Below are 12,264 nucleotides of genomic sequence, written 5' to 3'. Positions count from 1 at the left end.
GGGGGTACATGCAACCAAGCACACATCTCGATAGAAAGTTGCTGCTGGTCATGAGGAACAGATGTGTTAATGAATGGTTTTAGTGCTTTTCTAAGTATGGGATGATACAAGAGTTTGGGTTCATCAAATTTTCTCCTGAAGGCCTGTTCTGCCAATTTCCCCAGAGCACAGAGTGCCTCATTCCTGATCTCTGCCCTGAACTCCTTTCAGGGGGTGTTGAAGGTCTGTGACTGCAGTGGCTAGTGACTTCGTTCTTGTAGAACCAGATGGCGAGCAACGTTTTTTAGTTGTCCTCCTATAACCTCCATTTTACATTTGGGCTACATGGAGAGCAGACGAATCTGCTAACTTGGCCAGATTGGTAAACTCCTAAGGAGCAGAGCTGGGATTGACACCAGGCAGTCTGGCTGCAGTGTCTGGTCTTAACCACTCTGCTATGCCGCCCTTAAGGAACTTGCTGACATTCTCGGGACCTACTGCGGGAGTTAGGAGTGGGTTTTCTTGGCTGGAGTACTGAAACAACCACGGCAGACAGATTAAGGCCAGCTTGTGATGGGCCTTGAACGCCAGGCTAAGGGGCTTGGATTTTATCTTGCCTGCTGGGTAGAGGATGGCTTGGAAAAGGCAAGGTGGGACCCAGAAAAAACACCTTCCCCTCGCCTCCCGTAAACTGTGGCAAGAATCTGGGCCAGAGACGACAATGGACTGGGATGCCGCGGGGCAACGTGATGAACAGACCGCGACAGCTTCCGGTAGAGCCGGGCGCCGGCGGCAGAGGAGGCCAGCCTGGGGCGGGAGGTCGCCGGCGCCCGGGCCGGCCATTGGCGGCGGGCTGGGCCGCGGCCCCTCCCGCGGGGCGGGGCGGGCGGGGCGAGCTCTGCGGGCTCGCCAGGGTAGCAGCGCTGCAGCATCCTCGCCGAGCTCCCCGCACCCGCGGCCCGCGCAGCGCGCCGCTCCCGCTCCGCAGTCCCGAGGCAGCCCCTGGCGAGGCCTGGAAAGTCCAGCCCGGAGCACAGCTCGGTCCAGTCGGGGTGGGTGAAGGGCGGCGGCGGGGAAGGGAGGTGGCTCATCTCGGTAGCTCCTGGGTGGGGGAGGGACTGGGCTCAGGACTTGGTTCCGACCCCGGCGATGGGGAGGGGGCGGTGATGAGCTGTTCTCTGACCACCCAAGATGGGGGCTCGGGTAAGGATGGGGTGGGAGTGGGGTCGCGGCACCAGAGCTGTGCTCTGACCTGGTCGAGGAGGGAACAGGGCTCAAACCCAGGACCAAGCCGGGGTGGGGGGCCGGTGGGGAGGGCGGTGAGGGGAGAGGGTTGTAAGCTTGGGGGCACCCGGGTTCTGTTGCTCGCGGGAGGGGCTATCACTGGGGGCGGGGGCAGAGCACAGCCTGTGCCGGAGGATGCGCCAGGGGGTACGCAGGGGATTCGGGCGCGGGGCTGGAGCGGGTGGGGGTCTTCCCTGTGCGAGGTAGCTGCGTCCAGAGGGGACTCGGCCTCCTCCCATCTGGGAGTGGGTGCGGGAAGCGGGGCGCCGGGGGCGGGCCCGGCTCGTAGTGCCAGAGGCGGCGGGGGCGGGCGGCGCGGGCCAGAGGGTGGTCGGCGCGCCTCTGACAGCGTTCTGGCACGCGCAGGCGGCGGCGCGGCGGCTGCGGGCGCTGAGCCGAGATGCGATGGCTGGCGGGCACCCTGCTGTGCCTGCTGCTGGTGGCGGCGGTCCCCACGGCCCCCGCGCCAGCTCCGACAGTGACCCCGGCTTCGTTCGAGCCCGGCCCGGCTCTCAGCTACCCGCAGGAGGAGGCCACTCTCAACGAGATGTTCCGCGAGGTTGAGGAACTGATGGAGGACACGCAGCACAAACTGCGCAGCGCGGTGGAGGAGGTGAGTGCGCCCGAAGGGCCCGCGCTCCGGGGAAGCGCGAGGCTGGCGACAGCGGGGGCTGGGGAAGCAGTGGTACGAGCGCTGGCCAGGGTCCTCAGGTCCGCTAAAGGGCTGGGCAGGGCGGGCAGCAGATTCCGAGTTATCTGAAGGCAGCGCGGGGTGATCCCAACTCCCGCCTCGTTCTGCCTTCCTGCCAAAAGCTCTGGATCTGAGTCTGTCCAGCCAGAGACTCCGGCCGGACCTGCCCATGGGCAGTGGAGGGTCACCACCTGCCTGCAGGCTGCCGGCCATCACCTTGCAATTATCTTCAGGTGTGCAGCTGGCCTTATCCTGTCCTCAGCGGAGGCTTGCAAGGCCCCTGGTATTCCAGCGCTGTGGTTTTGCTGAGGAAGCTCCAGGCATCTCAAGTCCCAGCTTGTCTGGGCCTTGAGCTTGTGCCATCTTCCCGAGAGACAGTTGGGGTGTCATGTGGGGACAAAGAGCCCTGAGCTTTGCTGGTAATCTGTCTGGGCTTCCCCAGTGCCATGTGGGGCAGAGAAGGAAACTGGGAGTCCTAAATCCCAGCAATGTCAGTTGTCAGAGGGTGGTGGGTGAGAGGAGGAGAAGCTGTGTGAAGGGCAACCTCCCACCCTACCCCAAGAGTGCTTTGGAGTCAGTCCTGGGCTCAGGGCCCTCTTCTGCCATTCACTAGCAGGTGGCATTGCCAGATCCCTTAACATCCTGTACCTCAGTGTCCCGTGAGAATTAAATCCACGATATGTGTAGCACCTGGCGTATAATAGATGCGCAATATATAGCAGCTGTTAGTTATCAGATACCAGATACCTTGGGAAAACTTTGCTTGGCTTCTTCCTTCCATTGCCTCCCAGGTCCAAACACTATGGATGGCATCCTCTATGGTGGGCATGCAAGCATCACCAGGGTTGCCTGGACAGGAGGTGCAGCTGGCCCACCTCTCCCAGCCAGGGGACCCTGCTGCCTGGGGTGGGTAGGCATGGCCCCTCTTGGGCCTGCCTCTGCTGCAGCCTGTCTTTGGAGAGAAGCCAGCCATACAGTGAAGGAGTCAGTGAGGGACCAGATGTCTAGGCTGGAAGGTCAGGTGCCTCCACATCCCTGCTTCTCTGCACTGCATTTGGACAAAGTCTCCAAAGCTGGCTCTGGTCTACCAGGAGAGGTGGCTTTCTCCTCCCACCCCGGTGTGGTTTGGGTTAGTTCCCCTTCCTGCCCACAACAGTCAGCCTGGTGGACCCTGGACACTGGTGAAGGGGACACTGGATTGGGAGGCGGTTGCATGGGCAGCTGTATCTGAACATCCACTGGACAGGCCAGATTCTAAAACCTGAGGCCTTCCTGTTTCCTGAGAAAGCGAAAGAATCATGACATGGAACAATGAAAGGCGCCGAAGCATCAGAGGCCCCAGTGTCTTTTCACTCTGCACCTTCAAATTGAACTGAGCTCACAATCCTTCTGGTTCCAGAGCAGGTCATTTGCTTCCCTCCTGCCCATGGATTCCCACTGAGCCTGACCAGGTCACCTGCGTGTTTTCATTCAGTGTGAACTTGCCCATGCAGCATGGTCCTCTGCCGGCAGCCCCTGGTGAGGGGGGATGAGGGAGCGGCAGGGCCCCTTCAGTCTCTTCATTGATGAGAGCAGTTTGCGGCCAGCGGGACGTTGTGGTGGTGCTGACTCCGAGGGAGCTGGCCACGTTGCCTCTGCCTGGGCCCCAGCCTTCCTCCTCCAGACATGGCTCTGCCTGACTTCTGCAGTTTGCCACCAGGGGAGACATGGGCTGGCACCTCCACCCCGCTCAGTGGGAACCAACCTTCCTTCTCTCATCCCAGCTCTGCCGCTTACGAGTGATGGGATCCAGGCTCTGAAATGGAGGAAATGTCCATTTCCCCTCGGGGGTAATGGGGAGAATTAAATGAGAGGATGTAAGTAAAGCAAGTTTTCTGGTCGTCTAAAATGGGTTAAGTAGGGACTTCCCTGGTAGTCCGGTGGTTAGGACTTGGTGCTTTCACTGCCGTGGTCCGTGGGCCCGTGGCCCCGGGTTCTATCCCTGGTCGAGGAACTAAGCTGCTCCGCGAGCTGCGCAGCACAGCCAAAAAATAAAATAAAATAAAAATGAGGTTAAGTAAAATTGAGGCAATATAAGTTGCCCCCTCGTGTGGTTGTCAGGACTATGGGAAATTGTTGGTTCTCAATAAATAATGGCTCTCATTATCATCATATTAATAACAGTAGTAGGAAGGATAACAAAAGAACCACAAGTGTCTGATATAGATTCACAATAGATTATGGCTGTTAGTATTAAGTTTTTAAAAGAGACTGCCAGAAAGCCTCTTAAATCTCATAAACATAAGATAGTTGCTGTTTACTTACTGTCCCAGAGAAGAGCCAAAAAGGACACGAGGCCGGATGCATTAATTGTTTACATAGTTTACAGAGTTGCATCACGAATCTGCTTTCAGGTAACTCCCTGACATTTAAAATATTCCAGCTGACTCAGCTGCTGATTTCTCTTAAGGGAAAAAGGTTAACTCTGCTTGTAGGATCATTATTGAGGGGAAGCAAATCTTCCAATGGTTCAGTCTGGGCTGTTCCTGTTTTCCTGTTTAATTATTCTGTATGTTACTGATAAAAGTATTGTGAGGATAAAACCATTCCCCGCCCCTCCATTGCCACATCTGTAACTGGCATATTTTAGAATGTTCTTACCACCTCACCTATTCCTAGGAAGAATCCCAATACCAAGCCTGAATTTCTCTCTCCAGTTTTTCTTACTCTGCTCCTTTAACAGACACGCAGATTCAACCAATTGTAGGTGCCATTTTAAACAATATTCACTTTCCGCCTCTGTGAAACAAGTCCTGTTGCTTCAGGCTTAAGTTTCTCTTGCGAGTGGCAGTAATAGTTGTGGTTGAAATTTCCACTGTAAACTGTACTTTTAGCTTGTGGTGCCATGAAAGAGCTTTAGCTCATTCTGTTGAAATAACCACTGGTTGAGGGGGAGAAGGTTTTATATAAAGACTATCTGTTCAGCCCAGAGCAAATTCTAAATTTGGTAACTTGTCAATGATTTGCAAGCCAAACTGGAGGATTACCATTCCTATAGAAATTTTAAAAGCATTGAAACATTCCATTCTCCTTCCGGATTTAGTCCCTCTAGTATCTCCAGACTCCTGTTCTTTCCCAGCTGTATCCTTTCTATCACTAAACATCTCAGGATCTCTCACTTAAATTTAAGAAGCCTTTTTCTTAGTCTTAAATCTCCTGTCTTAGCTTCATCCATTTCTACTCCATTTTATTAGCAAACCCTTGGAACACATGTTATTTACTACCTGCCCTTTCCACTCCTACCCAGACATCCGCCGGCAAACTAGCTTCTTCTAAAACTGCTTTCTTAGACGACTACGTTATGCAAGTATTACACCTTTGCAGGGTGACAGATACTGTATTGTACCAAGCACTCAGATTTCATGATCCTTAATCGTTACATCTGCTCAACAAAGTAGAATCATCCCCATTTTACAAACAGGAAAGCTGAGGTTTAGAGATATTTGGTATCTTGCCCCCAGGTCACGTGGCTGCTTTGTGGCCGAGCTGGGACTTGCCCCTGCCCCCCATTACCTGACTCCAGAACCCGGGCACTTTCTACTGTGCTGCCTTCTGACGATGCTGTGGGCAACTTCTTGCCTAACCTAGTGGCCAGCGCTCAGTGGCTTGGTCCTTCTAGATTGATTTGGAGCCTTTACCACCTAGAAGGCCCCTCCCCAGATAAAACTTCTGACTCTCAGCCTGCTTGTAGCTAGTCCCCTGACTCCGTTCTTTTTCTTCTCTGGATTCTGTATGATCTCCCAACTAGTCTTCAGAACTTGCTGCAGCTCCCCATTGCTTGGTGCAAAGGTTCTTACCTGAGGGCGAGTAGAGGGGAGGGAATATCTCAGAATCATCTGGGAAGCTCATTGATATGTGGGGTCCCCCCTCCAGAAATTCTAATTCGGCAGGTCTGGAAGGGATCCAGATATGTATATATTTTTTAAAAGTTTGGACATGACTCTGAGGTGCCTCTCGGTTGAGAACCAGGCTAACATTGTCTGCATTAGAACTGCCCCTGGACTCACCTGTCAGTTTGTCTCTACTTCATTATCCATTATTTTATCCATTTAGGGTACAGCATGGACCCTCTGCCCTAGCCCATGACACACCATTCTCATCCAGGCTGCCAGTTTCGCCTCCTCTATGCTCCTCTCTATCCAAATCGTATCTGTTCTGTGAGACCAACCCAATCATGCCTCCTCTTCCACCTGGAAGCCTTTTTCTCTCTTCTTTGAACCCCTGACTCGCTTCTACAGACTGTCATAATCATCCTCAAACTGCCTTGTGTGGGGCTCTCCTATCTCCCCAGCAAAAGTATAAGCAGAATCACATACTAGGAAAGGCACATAATTTGGAGTCAGACTGACCCGAGTTCTAATCCGAGTTTTGCCACTTACTAAGAATGTGATAACCTTAGGCAGATTCCTTCCCTTTTTCAACCTCATTCTTTTCATCTGCAAAATGAGGGTAATAACACTTCCTCTTAACGGTTGCTGTGAATATTTAAGGAGGTATGGAAGGAGCTGGCGCAATGGCTCAGACATAGCTGATGCCCAAGCATGGAGGTGATGGTGATGATGGAGCCAGTGACCAGGGTTCAGACATGTGACGAGTTGTCTCAGGGTCAAACACAGCGGTTGCTGACCAAGTCCTTGGTTGGTTATCCGGTCCTTTATGCTGACCAGACTTTCTTCACACTTCTGGTGCAGTGTCTTTGTGCTACATTGAGACATGGGAATTCTTTCCCCATGTATACCCAGGTCAGCAAATCTGGATGGGAGAGAAAGGAAAAGAGGGGGCCTCACGTAGTATGTAAGGGAATGGAGGACAGTGATTTTTAAAATAGAATCTTTTTTGAGGATTCCTTTAAAGGAATAAGAATAGCCCAGAGTCAAAGATTGCACTGTTGGAAAATAGCCAAGCACCAGTTACAACTTCTCTCTGTGTCTCTCATTTTAAATTCCTAGAGAGAGTGTCGGGTTGGCTCAGTTAGTCGATGACATGACCTCTGTTTGAGTCCAATCAACTGTGACTGGTCACACTGTCACCTGCCCACTCATCAGGACTGGGGCTGGAATTGAGTCCAGATTTAAGTTGACTGACATGTCTGGTATAGATGTCATGGAAGCTCATGATTTGTGGACAGTGGCCTGAGAAACGTGGCATCAGAAAAGGACACTTGTGCAAGAAGAGCCAGGAGGAGGGTGCGCCCCGGGAGCTAGTCACCTGACCCTCTACAGGGGTCCCTCTTGTACTTAGGGGGTGGGTGGGGAAGAGACATAGCTGTGGCGCCACCTGCAGTGGGGAAGGGGCTGTCCTAGGTTGGGTCCCCACCCCAACCTGGCCCTGCAACAAGGATCTGGGAGCAAATAATTCATTTGTGATGTGACCCCAGAAACACGAGGAGGAAGTGGGAAAGTGAGATGGAAAAGAAGAGAGGCAATAAAGGCTGTGCTGATGAGCAGGTTACTGCTAGGGACAACTAGGGCTCAATCCCCCTGGGGTCCTTGGAGAGAGACTGTCCCACTGAGGGGAGAGGGCACTGGGGTACTTACCCCCGTAGCCTGTCCTTCACTGGTTAAGGGTTGTCCCTGGAGTGCTCACTCCCTAACCCGTGGGGCCTGTGCAGACTGAGCACACTTCTGCAGCCAGAGAATGCTCTCGAAGAGAGACAGAGGTGGTTGTTGGCACATAAGGGAACAAATGCGGGTGACCTCCTGATTAGGCCACGGGGAGATGGGCGTGGCACCTAGAGCATCTATACAGGGGTCAAGACTGTTCAACAGAGGCATTCTCAAATCCCGACTCTGCCCTCCACTGAGAGTCTTGGGAAGTTATCTAGTCTTCCTGAGCCTCGGTTGCCCCACTTGTAAAGTGGGGCCGTTAACACCCACCTCACAGGGAGGTTGTGAGATGTAAGGCAATGATATACGTAGACATTTAGAACAACGTCTTGTTCTACTGGGTACTCAATTACTGGTACCTACTATCATCAGCACCACTGTAATTGCAGAGGAGGAAAAGAGAAGTGGTTCTTTTTTTCTCATGGACTCTGATTTGTATCAAGAGAAAACAATATTGCTCATTAAATCCATTGATTTAATTAGATGGAGGCAGAAGAGGCTGCTGCTAAAACGTCATCAGAAGTGAACCTGGCACGCTTACCTCCCAGCTATCACAATGAGACCAACACGGAAACCAAGGTTGGAAATAACACCATCCACGTCCACCGAGAAATTCACAAGGTAAGGATGGTCGTGGCCAGCACTTCCTCCTTTCCTCGTCGCCTGGTCCCATCAGAGGACTAAGGTCTTGTTTACATGTTTGATATACAAGCCAAAAAATACAAATGAGGATAGTAAAATACATGTTAAAAACCATAGGGAGTGAGGGAGCTATTTAAAGGGGGAAAGATATGTATCAAAAACATAAATTGCTTTTGTATTTAAGCAGTAAATTTAACTCTACTCTTCCCGCCAGTCCAATTGCAAAGGAATGTTCAGGGATTTTTATCGTTTGTCTCAAAGGAAGCAAACAAGTGTTTAGAGAGATACTTTCCTAGTATCGAGTTTGAGGAATTTATTTCACAGGCTTTTTTTTTTTTTTTTTTTTTTTTTGCGGTACGCGGGCCTTTCACCGTTGTGGCCTCTCCGGCTGCGGAGCACAGGCTCCGGATGCGCAGGCTCAGCGGCCATGGCTCACGGGCCCAGCCACTCTGTGGCATGTGGGATCTTCCCGGACCGGGGCACGAACCCGTGTCCCCTGCATCAGCAGGCGGACTCTCAACCACTGCGCCACCAGGGAAGCCCTATTTCACAGGTTTTTATCCGTGTTTCAGTAGTGAGTTGAAATAGAGTTCATGCTGTAGTGAATAGATCTTCACCATTTCCTTAGGAGGACCGCAAATGTGGTAATACTCAGCCTTCAGAAGAAAAAGCCTCTATAGCCAGGAGATGAAATATTCTTTTGTTTGCTGGTTATCTATTCAAAATTCTACAGCAGAGTGTTTCCTAACCTACCACACATCTTAAGTGTCTCTTGGTCCAATATCTTGCACGAAGAGCAAGCGGTTTGTTCTCAGTCTGACTCGAGGAAGAAAATGTTGCAAACCTAGAGGAATGTGACATTAGCTTGCCCCTAGTGTGAGATGTCTCCCATATGAGTTTGGCAGGACTTTGGGAGCAAACCACTTGGCCTGTGTTCTCTCGAAGAGAGTCTGGTGTGCAGATGTTCAGGGTCATTGTTAGAGGCTGTAGAGTTGACCTTCTGTTGTGAGCATCAAGGAGCTTGACCTCTGATCTCATCTCAATGCCTACATGCAAGGCCATGACGGCTCTCACAAAAGAGACCTGCTTTTGTTCAAGTGCCCAGGTAATGGGTTGAAACAACAGCACTTCTGTGCTATAGAGGATAAAGGGGTCCATTTTCGTGGGCCATTGCCTTGACTATAAAGTAGCCTCTGTGTGGCTCTTCTGCTACATACTGATGGCCCAGCTCCGGAGTGTACCCCCCGCATAAATAAATGCTCCACCTGCGAAGCAGAATCCTTTCGCATTGCTTGTCTGAAGACTGGAGAATGTTTCCAAAAGTGATTGTTTTATTCTTGTCAAAACCAGTATTAAGTCATCCTTTCTGAGAATAATCAGCCAGTAGTTTCAGCTGCTTCTTATATTTTCTCCTTGTAGATATCAGAATACCCAAACGTGAGTCCTACCGGTAACTAGTGTGATTTTGAAAAACTTACTTCAATTTCATGACCCTCACTAACTGCCTTTAGCAAATAGGGATATCAACATCTACATTACGGTATTATGGGGGTCCAATAACTTAAAGTATGTGAGAGTCATTGTAAACTATGAAGTGCTATCCAGCAGCAAATTCTTCTTGTTGTTGTTCTTACAGTAAAGTTACGGTATCCGCACTGTGTAGTAGTTCTCGAGCGGGTTCCATGGAGCTCCTGTCCTGTGTGATGCTTTATAAAAGAAGGGCTCAGGGGTGAAACATGTTTGGAAAACATTGTACATATTTCTCTTCCTAGAGATACAAAAATGCACCTTACTCTAATAAAGGCTCTGAGAAGTCCTGCAACCTACACATATAGGACTGTACAATTAAAAAAAATATAACGTTGGTTAATCCTGTAAAAATCTGGCATAAAGGAAGAAGACATCATCTCTTTGCCAGAGAGAGGAATTATTTAGATAAAAATAAAGTATGTTGATGAAGACATGATCCTTATCTCCTCAGAACTGGAATTAGAGCTAGAATTTGATCCACTATTGCACATTAGCCTAAGAGTTTCCACTTTGTTTTGGCTGCAGACGCCTGTGACATTAGAGCTGGCAGGAACTTTAAAGATGACCTAGAAATGAGAAAACTGTGAATCAGAGAATAGAAATGATTTGCTCCAGGTTACATACTAGATGGTCATTGGTGTCTGAGGCAGGGCTCAAAGAACACAGGTCTCCTAGCTCCTGGGTGTCTTTCTGTCTTTATCACCAACACAGAGGTTTGATGTGGCCTTGGATCGGGTGGGAATAGCCTGGGTTCCATGTCAGGTTTCTAAGGCTCAGCTTTGAGGTGCCTGTTCCTGTTTACAGAAGGCAGGCAACGGATAGAGGAATACAGGGCCAGGCCTCCCATAGTACTTAAGCACTTTTTTGATGAAACAAAACAGTTCCCCAGAATCAGGAAGTGGGGCAGCTATAGCTAAAACCTGCTTCTTTCAATACCCAGACCTGTAGTTGAAAAGAAAGCTGACACTGAGTTTCAAGTAAATGAGCCCCAGGAATGATAAAAATAGCTAGCGCTGAATATTTGCGAGGTGACGGGCTGTGTGCTTTACATAGACCTCCTCGGCCCCATGCTGTAGGCTCTGTTACATCTCTTATCGCTGCACCGTCTGACGCTGCTGGTGGAGCTCAGAAAGAAAGGGGGACAGGACTCGCCTGGTGGTCCCGTGGTAAAGAATCTGCCTTCCAATGCAGGGGACGCAGGTTCAATCCCTGATTGGGGAGCTAAGATCCCACATGCTGCTGGGCAACTAAGCCTGCGTGCTGCAAACTACAGAGCCCACGCGTGCCACAACTAGAGAGAAAACCCACACGCCACAAATAGAGAGAAGCCCGCGTGCCGTAACGAAAGATCCCACATGCTGCAACTAAGACCCGAGGCAGCCAAAAAAATAAAGAAAATTTAAAAAATAAATATAAAAAAAAATGCATTTAAGAAGAGGGGAGGGAGTGGGCATTCTGTCTACTTTGACAGGTGCTTCTGCTTCAGAAAATAGAAAACAGTAAAACAAAAAAACAACCTGTGGGATTTGTCCAGAATTCCTCCTATTTCACATTCACTGTACTTGTTCTCCTATAGATCACCAACAACCAGACTGGACAGATGGTCTTTTCAGAGACGGTCATTACGTCAATGGGCGACGAAGAAGGCAAAAGGAGCCACGTGAGTGGTCATCTTCCCCGTGCTCACACCCGAGGCACACACTCCTTTGCTGAGCCTGCCAGAGCTGGCCCAGACTTCAGAGTGGCTGCAGGAGGGAGCTGGCTCCCCTGCACCTCTCCTGTTTTCGTTTCTGCCAAGATTCCCCAATGCCTACATTTCTGGCCAGACAGCCGCAGTCTGGTAACAGGCTCTGCCTCCATATGCACTTTGCCTCAGAAATGGCAGGACACGTTCAATTCGGTTGTCATTTGCATGGCTGAGGCTCAGCCTTGGAAGGGGAACACTGAAGTATCGGGTGCATTGGTCAGGGTCCCTAGTAACAAGACCTGGTGCATCCGACCTGAAAATACCCTAAAACCTCTGGCATGACCCACGTCATTTATGATCCCAGCCCCGGTCTGGCAGTTTGAGAGCAAGAAAACCTTAAGTGGAACCCAGTGGCCCATTGGAAAGGTGTCCCCCTGCTCCAGGCTTCTCGCTGGGCCCCTTGTGATTGCACCCGCTACTCAGTGGCCTGTTGCTCAGTCCAAAGGTGGGCTGCTTTTTAGAGAATTATAGATTCTGAACATGGAGAGAGACATCATTTCACAGAAGAAAGGCCTGGCGTAGGTTGGGGGATGACCCAGGCCGAGTCACTGGTGTCCAGACTCCCAGACGAGAGGTGACTCAGCTGTACCTTATCTTCGCAAAGAGGTGGCTGGTTTCAGATGCAGAGGCCTGGTGAGGAGAGGACAAGGCAACTGCCGTGTGACATGGGGCCTGCTCTATGGGGCCTGCGAGGGCCAGCCTCTCTGTGCCCAGGCACGTTATGCAAACTTCCCACTGCACGTTCT

The 12,264-nt window shown here is 50.8% G+C and overlaps 1 protein-coding gene across 1 annotated transcript in view; it reads left to right on the top strand.

The window, feature by feature from the left end:
• Positions 1 to 874: 874 nt before the first annotated feature.
• DKK3 (dickkopf WNT signaling pathway inhibitor 3) overlaps positions 875 to 12,264 on the top strand; it is a 48,311-nt gene continuing 36,921 nt past the window's right edge. Inside the window, exons 1-4 of the mRNA XM_019948202.2 lie at positions 875 to 1,031; positions 1,630 to 1,876; positions 8,083 to 8,220; positions 11,348 to 11,431. Coding sequence (XP_019803761.1) covers positions 1,664 to 1,876; positions 8,083 to 8,220; positions 11,348 to 11,431 — 435 coding nt within the window. The 5' untranslated portion in view covers positions 875 to 1,031; positions 1,630 to 1,663. The remainder of the gene's footprint in view (positions 1,032 to 1,629; positions 1,877 to 8,082; positions 8,221 to 11,347; positions 11,432 to 12,264) is intronic.

This window comes from Tursiops truncatus, chromosome 8 (assembly GCF_011762595.2).
Source record: "Tursiops truncatus isolate mTurTru1 chromosome 8, mTurTru1.mat.Y, whole genome shotgun sequence".
In the NCBI taxonomy this organism is placed as follows: Eukaryota; Metazoa; Chordata; class Mammalia; order Artiodactyla; family Delphinidae; genus Tursiops; species Tursiops truncatus.
This window is presented reverse-complemented; position numbering and strand designations above follow the sequence as displayed.